The sequence below is a fragment of the Rhinoderma darwinii genome, chromosome 4 (assembly GCF_050947455.1).
Source record: "Rhinoderma darwinii isolate aRhiDar2 chromosome 4, aRhiDar2.hap1, whole genome shotgun sequence".
NCBI lineage: Eukaryota > Metazoa > Chordata > Amphibia > Anura > Rhinodermatidae > Rhinoderma > Rhinoderma darwinii.
The window spans coordinates 24,205,375-24,222,825 of NC_134690.1; the positions used below are offsets into that span (position 1 = coordinate 24,205,375).

The 17,451-nt window shown below is 44.7% G+C and overlaps 1 protein-coding gene across 4 annotated transcripts in view; it reads left to right on the forward strand.

Moving 5' to 3' along the window:
- The window catches only part of LOC142759066 (cytochrome P450 2K1-like), a 37,592-nt gene extending 20,490 nt beyond the window's left edge, over positions 1–17,102 (forward strand). For 3 of the 4 annotated variants that reach the window (XM_075860902.1, XM_075860903.1, XM_075860905.1), the window contains 6 exons: positions 1,242–1,402; positions 6,371–6,544; positions 7,235–7,376; positions 8,348–8,532; positions 16,547–16,688; positions 16,789–17,102. In XM_075860902.1, coding sequence (XP_075717017.1) covers positions 1,242–1,402; positions 6,371–6,544; positions 7,235–7,376; positions 8,348–8,532; positions 16,547–16,688; positions 16,789–16,970 — 986 coding nt within the window. In that variant the 3' untranslated portion in view covers positions 16,971–17,102. The remainder of the gene's footprint in view (positions 1–1,241; positions 1,403–6,370; positions 6,545–7,234; positions 7,377–8,347; positions 8,533–16,546; positions 16,689–16,788) is intronic. The other variant, XM_075860904.1, reaches the window with a different exon arrangement.
- Positions 17,103–17,451: the final 349 nt, after the last annotated feature.

Below are 17,451 nucleotides of genomic sequence, written 5' to 3' on the forward strand. Positions count from 1 at the left end.
GGCTGGGCCTTTCTTATTCCAGGGTACTTATGGGTTAATTGTAAAATTTTAAAAGTCCGGTGCGCGCGCTGCCCCTTTAAGAGCGGGCACGAACATGAACGCGCACCCTACGGGACCCGGCCGAGGTGAGCGGTAGTGAGCGATGGCGTCTCCTGAGGAGGAGACTGGGACCAGCGCTCGCAGACCCACGGCTGCGGCCGTCAGGAGGTGAGTGAGCCTGACGGCCCACGGCCATGGACATGACAGTTTGCCTAGGCATGCAGCTTACTGACTTTCTTGCTGTCACTTTTTAAAATTCTAGCGTTGGATACCATCATTACAGGTACAATTTAAAGTAAGCTTAACTAGGGTATTGTAGAGTTGGTCAAGCTTCCAAATGTTCCTACTTCTTAATCTTACCCACTCCCTTTCTTAAATAAAAACACAACAACATGGTGCTTGACAATGGAAAAAATAATATAACACATTTCCATACATAAAGATTTTTTTTAAAAAAAACTTCACCAAAACAACCAGAAAAGAAGTCTCAGGCTGGGTTCACACGACCTATTTTCAGACGTAAACGAGGCGTATTATGCCTCGTTTTACATCTGAAAATACGGCTCCAATACGTCGGCAAACATCTGCCCATTCATTTGAATGGGTTTGCCGACGTACTGTGCAGACAACCTGTTATTTACGCTTCGTCGTTTGACAGCTGTCAAAAGACGACGCATAAAATTACAGCCTCGTCAAAAGAAGTGCAGGACACTTCTTGGGACGTTTTTGGAGCCGTTTTCTCATAGACTATTGAAAACAGCTCCAGAAACGGCCGAAAAAATGGCGCGAAAACGCCGCGAAAACGGCGCGAAAAACGCAGCGAAATACGTGAGTTGCTCAAAAATGTCTGAAAATCAGGTGCTGTTTTCCCTTGAAAACAGCTCCGTATTTTCAGACGTTTTTGGCTCAGCGTGTGAACATACCCTTAGTAGGTCATTTTCCAAGCAGTATCCAAAAAAATAAAAAAAATACATTCACAGTCGCATCATGCCAACCCATACATTTATACGTTTCTCATTGTTTTCAATGAATGGTTCATGGTCATCCATACAGTAGAATATCAATGCATGTTACTCTAACTGTTGACATAAAGATTCCTGTTGTGTATTTTGAGTGTTGGGTGACTCTTGTAATGTATCTGAGTGATGTCATAAGTCACATGTTTCATAATGCTAAATTTTGTTCATTATTATTTCCTTTAGGAAAACCGTTTGACAACATTAAGATCTTAAATGCTGCAGTGGCAAATATAATTGTATCAATTTTACTCGGGCATCGAATGAACTATGATGATCCCCAATTTAGGAGACTATTGAGCCTAATCAATGAGACCGTGAGACTGGCAGGAATGCCGATGGTTTCGGTAATATCATTGACTACCTATACTGTACATCTCTTCACCCTTGTTTTCTTATTGATGATACATGCTATACATATGAGATGAAGAAAAAGTTTACAGCTAAAGTCAGGAAAATGTATTTCAAATAGTGTTGTGCAAGTTTCATTATGACCACAGCCCTTGCCCCTAGTTTATCACCTGGACTCCTAACAGCTGGACCCTGTGGTCAGTTGATTCATCACTGTCCAAATCAAACACTACAGATTAAATAATCTGAAATGTTTTGCATACAGTTTACTGATGGACAAATTCAAAACTTGAGCCTCCATTATCATATATGCAAGAAATACAACTCCGTAAATGTATAAGCAAATTTTGGAGTAACCTTGTGAAGGAAGTTGTGAAGTTCGGTAGTGTAAGATATAGAATATGTAGACCTATTTATAAAGCCTTAAAAAATAGAAAGATTAGATCGTTCACATATGCACTAGGGTCCCGTTTCGACGTTTCGTTGGAGCTTTCCGTCGGATCGGGAACCTGATTGACACCAAACTGCAACCGAAGGTTTCCGTTTCCATCACCATTGATTTCAATGGTGATGGATCCGGTGCCAATGGTTTCCGTTTGTCTCCGTTGTGTAAGTGTTCCGTCGTTTTGACGGAATCCATAGCGTAGTCGATTACGCTATTGATTCCGTCAAGAGGATGGAACCCTTGCACAACGGAGACAAACTGAACCATTGTCACCGGATCCATCACCATTGAAATTCCGACGCAAAGCTCAGACGAAACGTCGGAACGGGAACCTAGCGCAGATGTGAACGAAGCTTTATAGACCATTTTCCCAAATACCAAAAAATCACCAATAATCTTAAAGAGGCTCTGTCACCACATTATAAGTGCCCTATCTCCTACATAAGGAGATGGGCGCTATAATGTAGGTGACAGCAGTGCTTTTTATTTAAAAAAAACCACAATATATTTTTACCAGGTTATTAGCGATTTTAGCTTTATGCTAATGAGTTTCTCAATGGACAACTGGGCGTGTTTTACTATTGACCAAGTGGGCGTTGTACAGAGGAGTGTATGACGCTGACCAATCAGTGACCAAACCTCGTCATACACTTCTCTCCATTCATTTAGCCAGCTCATAGGGATCCTTTGAGATCGCTATGTGCTGTCTTATACTAACACATTATCGATACTGAAGTGTTTAGACAGTGAATAGACATTCCACGGGATGTCTATTCACAATCCCGGCACTTCGTTAATGTTTCTGTGGTAGTTACAGCAGAGGAAGCGTGATCTTGCGAGATCTCGCTGTAAATGACAGGTTACAACTAGATTACGCTTGCTCTGCTGTAACTATCACAGAAACTTTAATGAAGTGTCGGGATTGTGAATAGACATTCCGTGGAATGTCTATTCACTGTCAACACTTCAGTATCGTTAATGTGTTAGTATAAGACAGCACATAGCCATCTAAAAGGATCCCTATGCGCTGACTAAATGAATGGAGAGAAGTACATGACGCTGATTGGTCAGTGTCATACACTCCTCTGTACAACGCCCACCTGGTCAATAGTAAAACACGCCCAGTTGTCCATTGAGAAACTCATTAGCATAAAGCTAAAATCGCTAATAACCTGGTGAAAATAGATTGTTTTTTAAAATAAAAAGCACTGCTGTCACCTACATTATAGCGCCCATCTCCTTATGTAGGAGATAGGGCACTTAAAGAGGCTCTGTCACCACATTATAAGTTCTCTTCTTCAAGTATTTGTAAAGGGAAGTGTCCTCTTTTAATGGCGATGGAGGGGGAGCGTGTGTGTGTGTGTGTGTGTGTGTGTGTGTGTGTGTATATGTCTTGATGTCCCAGGAGCCAGGTCTGTAGAAAAACAGACCTGGTCGTGGGAACTTACTCAAAACCGACAATGACAATTTAGTCAATGTCCTGATTTGATTAATATAGGTAGAAAGAAGATACTGCCTTTGATCTCCTGTCTTCATACTCTGCAGGGGGCCGACGAGGTAATTGGGGATGTATCCTGTGGTGCACTTGTGCAATCCCCACTGATTAAAGGGGTTATCCGGGATCCAAAAATTGCATTGCAATAATATATTTATGTGAAACAAAGTAACTTACGAACATACTCCTTTAAAATTCTGTACTAAATGGTGCAGTTCAAACCTCGTGAATTGTTCCTGGAAGTGCTGGTGCTTTTCCAAAAATTATGATGTTCTGACACAGCCCTACGTGACTTAGGGCTTGCTTCATGTCCTGTTCGTGTCTGCGTGTTATCAATGGCATGACCGCAAGGGGTTGTAACATAGCCTATCGCTGGAATTCCTGAGAAGAGCATCAGCTGATGTTCTGCCTGGGGACTAGAGCACTTCTGGCAACATCTATATAAGGACAGTAACATCAACAGCAGTAATGGAGTTCTTGAGCAGAACATCAGCGGATGCTCTGCCTGGGGACTCCAGTACTTCTGCCCAAGTCACTGTCCATATATGGACAGTGACGTCGGCAGGAGTACTGGAGTCCCCGAGCAGATCATCAGCAGAAGCTCTGCCAGGGTACTTCAGTACTGCTGCTGATGTCACTGTCCATATATGGTCAGTGACTTCAGGGGTTTCCTATAGCTGGAGTTTCTAAGCAGAGCATCAGCTGATGCTTTGCTCGGGGACTTCAGTACTGCTACCGACGTCATCATCTATATATTGACAGTGTCGTTGGCAGAAGTTCTGTAGTCCGCAGGCAGAGCATCAGCTGATGCTTTGCTCGGGGACTCCAGCGATAGGAAACTTCTGAATTGACCAAATATGGACGTCGGGAGCAGTGCTGGAGTCCCGAGCACAGCGCTAGCTGATGCTCTGCTCGGGACTCAAGAAATAGGCAATTGACAGCCCCTTGCGGTCATGTTCATGAACACCACATAAAGCAAGCCCTCAGTCACGTAAGGGCTGTGTTCGTCGGAGCATCATCATTTTTAGAAAAGCTCCAGCACTTCCGGGAACAATTCACCAGGTTTGAACTGCACCATTTAGTACAGAATTTTAAATGAAAGTATATTAGTAAATTACTTCGTTTCACATAAATTATTCCAAAGCAATCTTTGGATCCCGGATAAGCCATTTAACATACCTCCCTCCCCCCACGTGCTCAGGAGTCGGCTGGTGACTTTATACCACCATGCCGCCACATCTGAGCCGGGCACGAGCGCCACTATTGTGCCTGCGCCTGGCTCAGGAGCGAGCATACCGGAGAGGTTTAAATTGCCCTGCACCGATTCATTCTCTCTGTTTCTTGCTCCCCGGGTCCACCGACCTCTCCTCTCCCGCCCTACTTGTTCCTGCCTCCCTCACCGCTCCGCCAATGGTCCTCTCCTGTTCCCGGCTCCACCAACGTCCTCCTCCCGGCACGCTCCCCTGGACATTGAGCACTAAGTATCCACGTGTAGCAGCAGCTACACGTAACCCTCTCCACCCTACACATTTCCCTGGTTTAATCCTTTTCCTCTCTCCCCCTATACAACGAGCTGGTGGCCCATCTTACTCTTCCCCCTGCACGAGCACAAACCCTTTATACCTACACTTCCCTAGTTAACACCTTCTCACCTGCCTGCACATTATCCCCTGGTCCCCTTGTTACACATCCCTGGTTAACCCTTTCCAACCTGCCTGCACATTATATCCCCTGGTCCCATTGTTCACCCTCACATTACCTGCACATCCCCCGGTACCTGTTTACCCGCACATTAACCCTTTCCCACCATTTACCTGCATATCCCCTGGTACACATCAACCCATTCCCCTGATTTACCCTTTTATCCTCCATATCACTTGTTAACCCTTAGTGTACAGGGACAGTTATAGTTAAGGAGTGGGACAGAAACGGTGAACGTGTGTGTATTGTAACACAACTTGTATGTATGTTTTTAGATGGTGGGTGGTGGTATAAATTAGGATTGTGATACCTTGTTTATATTGTGCCACGTGTAGTGTCAGTGTATTCAATACATATTAAGTTATTATATGTATTGGGATACACTGATACTACACAGATTATTTACTGTGTTCTGAGTTTGGTGTATTTTATATTTAAGAGTGATTTCTGTTTGTATTAATAAATATTGCCATTATAAACGACACAGTTGTATACATTTACGTAGCAGCAAATCTGTTAGATTGGCGTTAATACAAGGAAAAGATAGGGGAGCTAGACATAATCCTAGTGACCCAGATATAAAGGAGGTTGTCTGAGTGGGTGACACTAGCCAATGAACCCCACTATCACACCAGCCCTTTAACAGTATTCAATTCAGGTTTTTCTTAGCTAGAAGTCTTGAGGTCGCCATACACATTAAATAACTTTTAGTTAGTTCTCCTAAGTCCAACATAAACAAGGACTCTTGGTCGTTCATGCATGTTTTTGTCAATGGGCAGAAGGGAATAAGCCACTGCCAGACCTATCTCCTCATCCTCCCATTGAGCAAAGGACCCTCATTGATCGATCCTACTTTCCCATAACATCTGCCCTGAGGGTAGAGACAAGTGGCCCCCATGCACAGTCTATGGTTGACTGATCCTGTTTCAATTGGTGGATGTGGCCAAGTTTTGTCTAATGTATATGAGCATCTTCAGACCAAGCCGAGGGGAATGGTAATCTCACAGGCGCATGTTATAAAGTCCTGAGGATAGGGATGCAATTAGAAATGGCAATCACTTGGACAACCGGCGCACTGAGCTAAAAACCAGGGGCATTTCCCTTATTGTCTGGGCCTAACACTTCCCTGCAGATCATTTAGGGATTACTACTAAAATCCTTCCAGACTTCAGAACACCTGTGATTTACCACTGGGAAGATCTGGAGTTGTATCATTACCTATAGAGGCAGATCTTTTGGTGCTTGCAAGGAAAGAGATAGATAAAATTGATAAATAAAATTGTGTCCAGTTTTGATATTTTTGTCTCATTCTTATTTTGTCAGCTTTGTAACATATTCACGTTTCTGTGGCTTATTCCCGGAAGTCACAAAACCATTGTGAAAAATGTAGAGGAACAGTGTGAGTTTATTACAAAAACATTTGTAGAACATCTGAAGAACTTGGATGAGAATGATCAGAGAAGTTTCATTGATGCATTCCTTGTAAGACAAAAAGAGGTACAGAATCCATGCATATAATACAAAAAAATTGTCACCACAGGGCAATCCCTGTTCTGTGTTGTACTGATCCATCTACTGGTGTTTGCACAGATTCAGCAGAGCTGAATTTGTCCTTCTGTATGATGTTATACTCATTATCTTATCTCAAAAAATCCTCTTCTGAAACCGTGAAATAAATAAAAATTAGCACCGCTAAATCTGTACATTCTAGTATTTTCAATTAATAGTAAACCAGTAAAATATATTTCATTCAATAGATGGTCACCTACTGGTATAATATAGTGTCTAGTCTGGTATAGCCCAGTGGTACATGCTGGTTCAGTACTCGGTGACCAGTTGTTTTTTTTAATAGGGGGGTTGTCCCAACTGGATAAATCCTGTTCAAATGCCCTATCTGGGCATATGGACACTGTAATGAGGGTCCCCCACTGATGACTCCACTCTTATTGAATGCCATGTAGAACTACATTTTAGTGTCGACTATGGGAGAAAAATGTAAATCTAGCATCTACTCCCACTGATAACAGATGATCGCACAGGGTTTCAAAAACTTAGCCCAGTGAAAGAAAGAGGCTCATCCGAGAGGTCATTTTAAATTGTCAAATGGCTTGTTATATACATTTATATGGTATATGTATGGAGCATGAGGTGCTGCTAGCTCACTTTGTTTACCAATTTATTTTGCAGGAGGCGGGGAACCCCCAATCTTATTTCCACAATGGTAATCTGACAAGAGTTGTAAGGAACTTGTTTACTGCTGGAATAGAGACAACTTCCACCACACTGCACTGGGGACTTCTACTGATGATAAAATATCCAAGTATCCAAGGTGTTTTATATTTAACACTTCGGTTCTATTTTTTATGGGATGTTTCACAAATAACCTATTAGATCTTATTGAGGATATGTCTTGTGCGTACAATGAGAACAACAAGGACAATGATTAAATGAAAAGTGGACATGTACATGTTCTGTATGGATAGCGGGTGGCCCGCTGGTGAGTTCAATGTACCCCAGTCTGACACTGCATGCCACCTTCTCCCTTATAGAGCAGTGTTCCCATTTTGTCAAGACCTGTAGCAACTGAAAACAAGTAGACATCTCCAGCTTAACGGGGTTGTCTGATTTCTACAATCCCTACTTGCAAGAAGGGACCCTTGACAATAAACTGATCTCAAGGTGTCTCCGTGCTGGGACCCCCGGTGATCAGCTGTAATCTGTGGGTAAGCCTGGCTGTAAATATTTAATTTCCCTGCAGCGCTACCACTGGCTAAAATAAGTATTACACAGTGCCCATTCATAGCAACAGGTTGTCTGTGTAATACAGGACAGGTCCTCCAGAGGGAGAGACGCCATTTGTAGCTGCTCTTCAGTATGGCCAAGAGATGAAGATCCTGAACAGATGACTCCCCCTCTATAACCTTAGAAATCCCTAATGGGGTATATGGAAATGGGTTTTCTAAACTAGACAATCCCTTTAAGGCACGGGCTGCAGAAGTGAAGAGCTAAAATCCAATTCTCGGCCAAATATTGGGGTTCACACCTTTTTGGAATTCCTTGTCTCAGCCCATATAAAAAATGTACTCATCAGGGAGTAGGAATGTCTTCAGGGACAACATCTGCATAGAGTTTGCTTGGGTCTCTCCCAGGTAAGCCAGTTTCGTTACGCTCTCTCGGTAGAATTAAACCTAGGGTGTGTTTGTAAAATAGAGAAATTGTATTGTGGGTTTCCCTGAAACAGGTACTGATAAAAATATGTTGCATTTTAGCATTTTATTATATTCTTTTTATTTTATTTAGAAAAAGTCCAGGAGGAGATATCAAGAGTTATTGGATCTGCACAGCCAATGTACTTCCACAGAGTACAAATGCCCTTTACAAATGCAGTAATACATGAAATCCAGAGGTTTTCTGACGTCGTTCCTCTAAATTTGGGTCATGAAACAACCAAAGATGTAACCTTTAAGGGATATTTAATTCCAAAAGTAAGAGCAATGTTTTCCTTTTTCTATATGTGATATTTAAAAGTAGTATTTATATTTTAAAGTGATTACAGCATTCAAGACCCACTAAGGTCACATGCACATGGCCGTATTTTGGATCCTTGAAGGAATCTGTAATTTGGTGCCCATGTTTTGATTGAAAACGCTTTATTCACAATCAGTCGTCATCATACAAACATTTACTGCAAAGCAGCACAGGCTATTAAGCAGTAAATAATAACCGCCAAACATAACATGACCGTATGACACACAGTACAGGCTAACCTAGACTATACATCGCACCACTGTCACGTAGGGTTCGTGGACCCACTGGGCCGTACCGCCTTGGCAGTATGGCAGCTGGCCAACAGGGCACAGGTCAAAGTCTATAGTTCGTATAGGGTACCTGTGGCAGCTCGGACAGTAGCAAGACAGGCTCGGCTGGGACTAGGCAGCAGGTAGACGTTAGGCGTGGAGTAGCAGGACAGGTGTAGATACAGCACAGTACTACTACAGCATGGCATAGCACGGCACTTGACCAGGATAGCACAGGATACAGGAACAGGGAACACTGGAACTGGAACACACTAGGAGACCATTTGCTTATACAAACTAGGATATGACAAACCACGCTCGGGCAAGGATTGGAAGTGGCAGAGGCCTTCTTATAGTCAAGGACATCATGTGAGTTGATGATGATGATTGTTTTCATGTGTACGCACTGGCCCTTTAAGAGCGGGCACTAGCGTGCGCGTGCACCCTACGGGTCACAGCGGACCAGAGCGGAAATGAGCGCTGGTGCTCACAGATCCAAGGCTCTGGGCATCGGGAGGTAAGTAAACCGGACGGCCCCGCGGCCATGGACGCTACAGTATCCCCCCTCTTATGCCCCCTCCTCTTGGGGCCAGAGCGAGAAAGGAATTTCTTCAGAAGGGTAGGAGCATTGAGGTTCTCCTCTGGCTCCCAGGACCTCTCTTCAGGACCAAACCCCCTCCAATCCACCAAATAAAAAGTATTTCCTCTCACTTTCTTGGTGTCCAAGATCTCCTTAACCTCGAAGGTGTCTGAAGGGCCGCTGGAGGCAACCGCAGGGCTAGGAGTCTTGGTAAAGCGGTTCAGAACCACAGATTTCAGGAGAGAGACATGGAAGGAGTCAGGGATATTTAGGGTAGGAGGCAGCCGAAGCTTGTAGGCGACAGTGTTGATCTGCTGCAGAATCTGAAGGGTCCGAGGAACCTGGGAGCAAATTTGTATGATGGCACCCTCAGATGAATATTCCTAGAGGACAGCCAGACCTTCGTGCCAGGAATATTCTGAGGAGGTTCTCTTCTCCTTGTGTCCGCCTTCCGTTTCATGCGGTCGACCGGATCGGGATAGGAATTCGTGAGTGTCGACCATAGACGATAAAGAACGGTGTATTCCTTGTGGACTCGTTGGTGTGATTATTGTAGGAGAATTCAGCCCACGGGAGTAACTGCACCCAGTCATCATGCTGCTTGGAGATGAAGTGGCGTAAGTAGTTCTCCAAGATCTGATTGATCCTCTTGACCTGACCATTGGACTGAGGATGGTAGGCCAAGGAAAAGTCCAACTTTACACCTATGAGTCCGCAGGGGGCTCTCCAGAACTTTGAGGTGAACTGCAAGCCGTGCAGGTGGAAGATGTGTTGGATGAAAAGCTTGGCCAGTTGAGGAGCAGAAGGAAGATCGGTCAGAGGAATGAAGTGGGCCATCTTCGAAAATCGATCCACCACCACCCAGACAGTACTGCATCCAGCAGAGAGAGGCAGGTCAGTGACAAAGTCCATAGCTATATGCTGCCAGGGAGCATCGTGCATAGGCAATGGCTGGAGCAGGCCAGCAGGTCTGGAGTGAGCGACCTTGTTAGCTGCACACACTGAGGAGGAAGAAACAAAGTCCATAATCTCCTTGGGCAGCGTGGGCCACCATAAATGACGGGCAATCAGATCCCGGGTCTTACGGGTTCCCGGGTGTCTTGCCAGTCTAGAGGAGTGTCCCTAGTGGAGGATTCTCCCTCTGTCAGCCAGGAAAAGTCCTCCCTGGAGGAATGTCCCCAACTTGCAGGGGATTGACAGAGAGAATGCAAGACGGATCAATAATATTCTGTGGAATCCCCATGGTGTCTTCTGTCTCGAAAGACCTGGACAAGGCATCGACCCTCACATTCTTGTCGGCCGGGCGATAATGGACCTCAAACTGGAACCTGGTAAAGAACAGCAACCACCTGGCCTGACGAGGGTTCAGCCGTTGGGCCGTCTGAAGATAGTTAAGGTTCTTGTGGTTCATAAAAATCAGGATGGGATAAGCTGCGCCCTCTATTCGAGACATTGTAGCCCAGGAAGGGTAGAGCATCTTTTTCAAACACAAACTTCTCCAACTTGGCATACAGACAATTCTCCCTTAACCGCAGCAAAACTTGACGGACATGTCTCTGATGCGTTATAGGATCTGGAGAAAAAATAAAGATGTCCTCAAGATAGACCACAACATAAACTTAGAGGATGTCACGGAAAATGTCATTAACAAACTCCAGGAAGACCGCGGTAGCATTACACAGGCCGAATGGCATTACTAGATATTCATGGTGTCGATCACGGGTTTTAAATGCAGTCTTCCATTCGTCACCCTGGCAAATCTGGATTAGATTGTAAACCCCACGCAGGTCTAGTTTGGAAAAAATCTTGGCACCACGTACAATTCAGAGATCAGTGGCAACGGATACTTATTCTTCACCGTGATTTGGTTGAGACCCCGGTACAAGGACGCAGGGAGCCATCCTTCTTTTTGACAATGAAGAACCCGGCTCCAGCCGGGGAGGGAGACTTCCATATGAAGCCCCTCTCCAAGTTCTCTTTAACGTAGGCGGACATGGACAGAGTCTCTGGCAAGGAGAGAGGATATATCCTACCATGGGGAAGAGATGCACCAGGAATCGGCTCGATAGGGCAGTCATACGCCCTGTGTGGGGGCAATGTCTTCGCCTACCTCTTGCTGAAGACGTCCAAAAATGCAGCATAGTGACCAGGCAATCCTGCCAATGACCGAGGCAGAGAAGGCTGAACTGAACGAATCTGCACCAGGCATCGGCTGTGACACTCAGGGCCCCACTGGAGAACCTCTCCAGAATTCCAGTTCAGGACTGGGGCATGTAGTTGGAGCCAAGGCAGGCCCAGAAACACAGGGTTAACGGCTTTGGATAGGACAAAGAACGACAGAAGTTCGGAGTGAAGAGCTCCCACCTGGAGCCTCAGCGGCTTGGTCACATCTATAACTGGGTCTGGCAGAGGTAGTTCATTTACCGATGCAACCATCAATGGTCTCTCCAGAGGGGTAGTGGGCAACTGAAGAAGGTCCCACCAGGTCTCTACAAATGAAATTAGCATGTCAACATATGTCTCATGGGACTATAAGGTATATGGGCTAAGTCACCAGCAAGTGCGGGTTATTATGCTCCCCAGTAAAAATAGAAACCCCAACTAACATTGAATAGAACACAAGAGAAATAGGAGTCAAAAACTATTGAAATATGGATTGCCAAAGGCATAGAAACATACAAATTTTATTTGGACAATACAAAATACATGGTTAAAAACGGACTACAAATCGAAAAAACTGTATATCTCCAAATGTGTAGGAGGAGAAATAGGATTACAATAGTTATGAGTAAATGCACAAAAGAGAAAAATTCTCTAAAGGAAAATATGTCAGTCACTCTAAGGTAGTTTAAATATAAATGTACGGCAAGAACCAGAATATACATATATTCATGTCCGATACTCTGTCATGTCACCAAAACGGTGAGTCTTATAGCAAGTAGTGGAGAATACCAACAGTGGTAAATAAAGATAGTCTCCATTCACCCACACTCGCTATATTTAAGAGACATTGAATATTCAGCTCAGCCTGTCTGAATCTCAGACGAAAGTAAACAAGGTTACAGAGTGTAAATGGCATAACAAGTATTTAAATTGAAGTGAAGCCTACATAACTACTAACCCATATGGTTCCTCAGATGCAGTAACTCCCAAGTATGGAGAGATTTGTAGTCTGTTTTTAACCATGTATTTTGTATTGTCCAAATAAAATTTGTATTTTTCTATGCCTTTGGCAATCCATATTTCAATAGTTTTTGACTCCTATTTCTCTTGTGTTCTATTAAATTAAATTAGCAGCGGATCCAGGGTCCAGATACGCAGAGACCTGATGCGTTTTCTCACCGGATACTATGGTCACGGGTATCGACAATTTAGACGGGAGTCCTTCTTTGCCCAAGGTTATCTTTCCTACCAACCCTAGGCTTTGGGGCTTTTGGGGACACAGACGCACAAGATGACCTCCGAGGCCGCAATATAGACAGAGTCCCGAAGTGCGCCTGCGTGGTCTCTCCTGGGTAGATAGCTTTATATTGGTCCAGTCTCAGAGACTCCTTAGGAGGATCGGCACCTGAGGACGGCAGAGGTTGCTGCAAGGTAAGAGCCGGACTAGGAAGAGCTCCTTCCCGACTAACCTATTGGAGCCGTTCTCGGAACCTTCTATCAATCCGGGCAGCCAGAAGGATGAGGTCATCCAGGGTAGATGGCAGGTCTCGAGCGGCAAGTTTCTTCTTAATTTTAGGAGACAGCCCATGCCAGAATGTAGCCACCAGGGCTTCATTGTTCCACAACAGTTCTCCCGCCAAGGTGCGGAAGTGGATGGCGTACTCGCCCACAGAGAGGTCTCCTTGGCGTAGGTTCAAACAAGGAATCCGCTGCAGAGGAGACTTGTCCAGGCTCCTCAAAGAAAGTGCGAAATGTCTGGAGGAATCCCTGGAACTCACGGGTCTCTGTCCTTGTCTCTCCCAGAGAGGGTTTGCCCATGCAAGAGCCTTGCCAGTGAGAAGAGAGATGATGAAAGCGACCCTTGCGCCATCAGACGAAAATGCCCTAGGATACAGGCTGAAGTGGATCTGGCACTGGTTCAAAAATCCACGACCGGTACCTGCGTCTCCATCATAGTGGTCAGGAAGCGGCCCTCCCTCCCTCCTCAGAATTAGATGATTCCTAGCAAACCATATAGCGTCCTTAAAACCGTTTATAAGATGCCAGGCCTCCTGGATTGCTCCAACAGTGTCAATCCCAGGAAATATTTCATAAAGTACTGAGTGGTACGACAGTTTGTTCCTGGGAACTGAGTCCTTGAGTTTGTGCTCCAAGGCTTTCAACAGACCCTGTGCTAAGGGGCACTGCCAGAAAATGTGCAAAGATATTTCCTCCGTGAAGGGGCACCTGGGGCAGTACCGGGTCTTGCACAGGTTGCGGGCATGCATGAATGACCTAAGAGGCAGTCCTCCCTGGATGGCCATACATGAAATGTCCTTGTGCTCATTGGTCAACCTGCCAGATGACACGTTAGTACAAACAGTCTCCAACATGTCGGCATGAAGCCCTGGAACAGACTCCGCCAAGTCCTTTGCTCTGCTGTGCTTGTGGATCATCTTAGGTTTCCACAATTCGGGCTTAAGACCCTCCAGTTGATGCTGCCTCACAAACTGGACAACATCCCCATAGAATCAGGGAGCCTGTCAGTTGTAAGGGAAGGAGCTGTCCCACTTGTTCCAGCCAAAACCTCGCCAGTGGGAAGGAGGAAGAAACGGGACATGGCCTTGCCCGCAGAGCTGTTTTCTGTCCTTCAGGTCCTGCAAGCGCAGTCACATCCAAAAGCAATCCACAGCAGAGTGGGGATGTCGGGTATACCCTTCCCACCTTTGCAGGGCTCCTTGTACATAACAGTCCATTTCACATTTGTCTATTTTCGAGCCCCAGATTAAGTGAAACACAGTCCTGGTATTGGCCCTCGAGACGGTGGCAAGAGGGGGCCATGCCAGTGCAGTGTATTGTAGCACAGGCAAGACTTTGTTATGCAGGACCAGTGCTTTGCCCTCAATAGTGGGTTGTCTGAGGCTCCACAGTCCGATTCTCTGGTTGACTTTGGCCAAGTGTTCTTCCCACGACTTTAGGGCTGCACCTTCCTTCCCGAACCAGACTCCCAGAATTTTGATGAAGTCCAGATAGATGGTAAATCGGAAGGGGGCAGAAGAGGACAGGTGCCAGATTCCAAAGAGCATAGCTTCTGACTTCCTGCAATTGGCTTTTGACCCTGAAGCCTGTCCGAACTCTTCGCAGGTCTGGAGGAGTGCAGTCACCCAACGCTGGTCAGCACAGAAGACGGTCACAACATCTATGTACAGCGAGCACTTGACCTCGAAGTGTCCTGGACCTGGTGCGGTGATCCCTCTGATCTCTCCATTCTGCCGGATAGCCTGTGTGAAGAGTTCTATAACACAAACAAAAAGCAGAGGTGAAAGAGGACAGTCTTGTCTAACCCCCGACAGGAAAGGGTTCAGTCTTCCAGCCGTTCACCAACACTGTGCTGTAAATGTCAGAATACATCAGGTCAACATACAAACGTAACATCCTGCCAAGCCCCAGCCTACGCTGAGCCTTGTCCATGAATTCGTGAGGGACCCGGTCAAAAGCCTTCTCCTGATCAAGACTGATGAGGGCCACGTGTGTACCGTGTCTCTCACAATGGCAAGACTGTCGGCCACCCTGCGGCAAGGGATGGCGCAGGTTTGGTCTGATCCGATGATCACTCCGATGACCACCTTTAGTCTGTTAGACAGTACTTTAGCGAGGATCCTGTAGTCCACGTTCAGGAGGGAGATGGGATGCCAGTTTTTCAGGTCACATCTATTTCCCTTCCGCTTGTACAAGATCGTGATCATGCCTTCCCTCAATGATGGCAGCACTCCTCCCTCCACCACCATCTCCCCATAGAGCTCCAGCAGATCCGGACAGATCAGGTCCCCCAGCGCTACATAGAGCTATGCTGGGAGACCGTCACTGTCCGGGGTCCTGCCGGGTCTGAAGGATTTAGCGTCAGAGCAGCTCCTCCACCGTCAGAGGGACATCCATAGCCTCTGGAACGCTCTTTAATCACCAAGCTAAGTGTCTATAGCCCTCAGTGGTTCTTCGAGCTTACGCCCTTATAAGGACTGATAAGAACAGATACTACACTTGATCATAGCCTTCTTTTGGCCATACTATACCACAGTGTGCCTCTGATTTCATAGCTAAGCACAAAGAGGTTATGTTTGGACCATAGCATGCCAAATTACGAAGGCACCATACAGAGATACATAGAGTTCCTACAAGTCTGAGTCTGTGATATGGATCTATAGGCATTTTGTGTGCCATCATACAGGGCCCTTGTTTTACCAACTGCATGAGCCCTAACTTTTTCCTTTTTTTTTTGTCCAATCTATCATTTTGGATATTCCCATTAGTCAAGGTAATTGACAGAAACCTAGCAAACCAGAGACAAATGGAAAGCAACTGAAACAAAAGAATTACCATTGAAATCAATGGTAATTCTAGCGGAAGCGTTGCTTTCCGTTTAAACTTTCGATCATCTCTTCCTCTAACGGAAGAGAGGTGAACGGAAAGTAACGGTAGTGTGAACTTAGCCTAATAATCAGCAGATCCATAAAAAGTTTGAGAAAGTCTAAATAAAATAATATATCAAATGTACTAAAAAAAAGAAAAACACACAAGTTTGAGACCATTTTTTAAAAAAAATTTTAAGTTCTAGTGTCAATCGAAAAATAATAATAGAAAGTAAATACAGAATTTTAGCAACTGAAGGCAACAAGATTCAATAGAAAAAGTATATGTGGGAGCTGTATGTCATGAAGTGCCTGAAGAGGGTTGTGCCACTTGTACATCACCTTCTGTAAAGCGTGCCTAACCTTTCATCTTCATTCTTCACATGACTCCGCTCCGACTAATAGATGTCCATGCGCTCTAGATTATATGACGTCCATATAACTTAACAGGGCATCTGGACATGGGTTGTCCGGTTGGGACAACTCCTTTAATATTTCATTAAGTATTACTCTAGAGCTACTCTTTAATGCAAATTGGATAATTTTATGTTCGAAATTCTAATTTCTGGCCTAGGGAACCTACATAATCCCATTACTGTCCTCTGTATTAAGAGACGAGACGCAGTTTGAGAAACCTGAAGAGTTTTACCCAAATCATTTTCTTGACCAGGAGGGAAACTTCATAAAGAAAGATGCCTTCATGCCATTCTCTGCTGGTAAGTATATATCACCCATGTCAGGTTTCTCCTTTGTATTTTGTGCCATGCAGCATTTTCAGGTCTCATTGAGTTATGTTACTTATTTCTCCTGTTGTAGGTCGCAGAGTATGTGTTGGAGAAACACTTGCAAGGATGGAGCTCTTCATATTTTTTACAAGTCTATTACAGAAATTCACCTTCCGTTTACCTTCGGGGGACACTGACGTGGACCTGTCATCTGTTGTTGGATTAACAAATGCACCAAAACAGCAAACTATGTGCGCTTTGCCTCGTTTTTAAAAAAAATATTTTTGGGGTGTCCTTAACAAGTGCTATACAGTATACTAAAATAATATCACAGAATATAATGGGAGACAATATAAGCGCAATTCTCTAGTAAAAATGATATAAATAAAGCTTTCATAAACCGTTCTGACCTAGATTTATATATATCAACTAGACAATAGATTTCTGATTTTAACCCCCCTCGGGGCTAAGCCATTTTCTGTTTTTTCATTTTCGTTTTACACTCCCCGCCTTCCAAGAGCTATAATTTTTGTATTTTCCGTCAATAGAGTGGTGTGAAGGCTTATCTTTTGTGGGAGGAGTTGTAGTGTCAGTCACCATTTTAAAGTACCAAAAAATTTATCACTGCCTATATGAACGATTAAAATTCGATTTTTATTATAGAAAACCTTACTAAAATTGGGCTGAATAGCCAAAAGTACTAAGAAGGCATAAGCACGGTACACCAGACAGATGGAGGAGCGATTGAAGATAC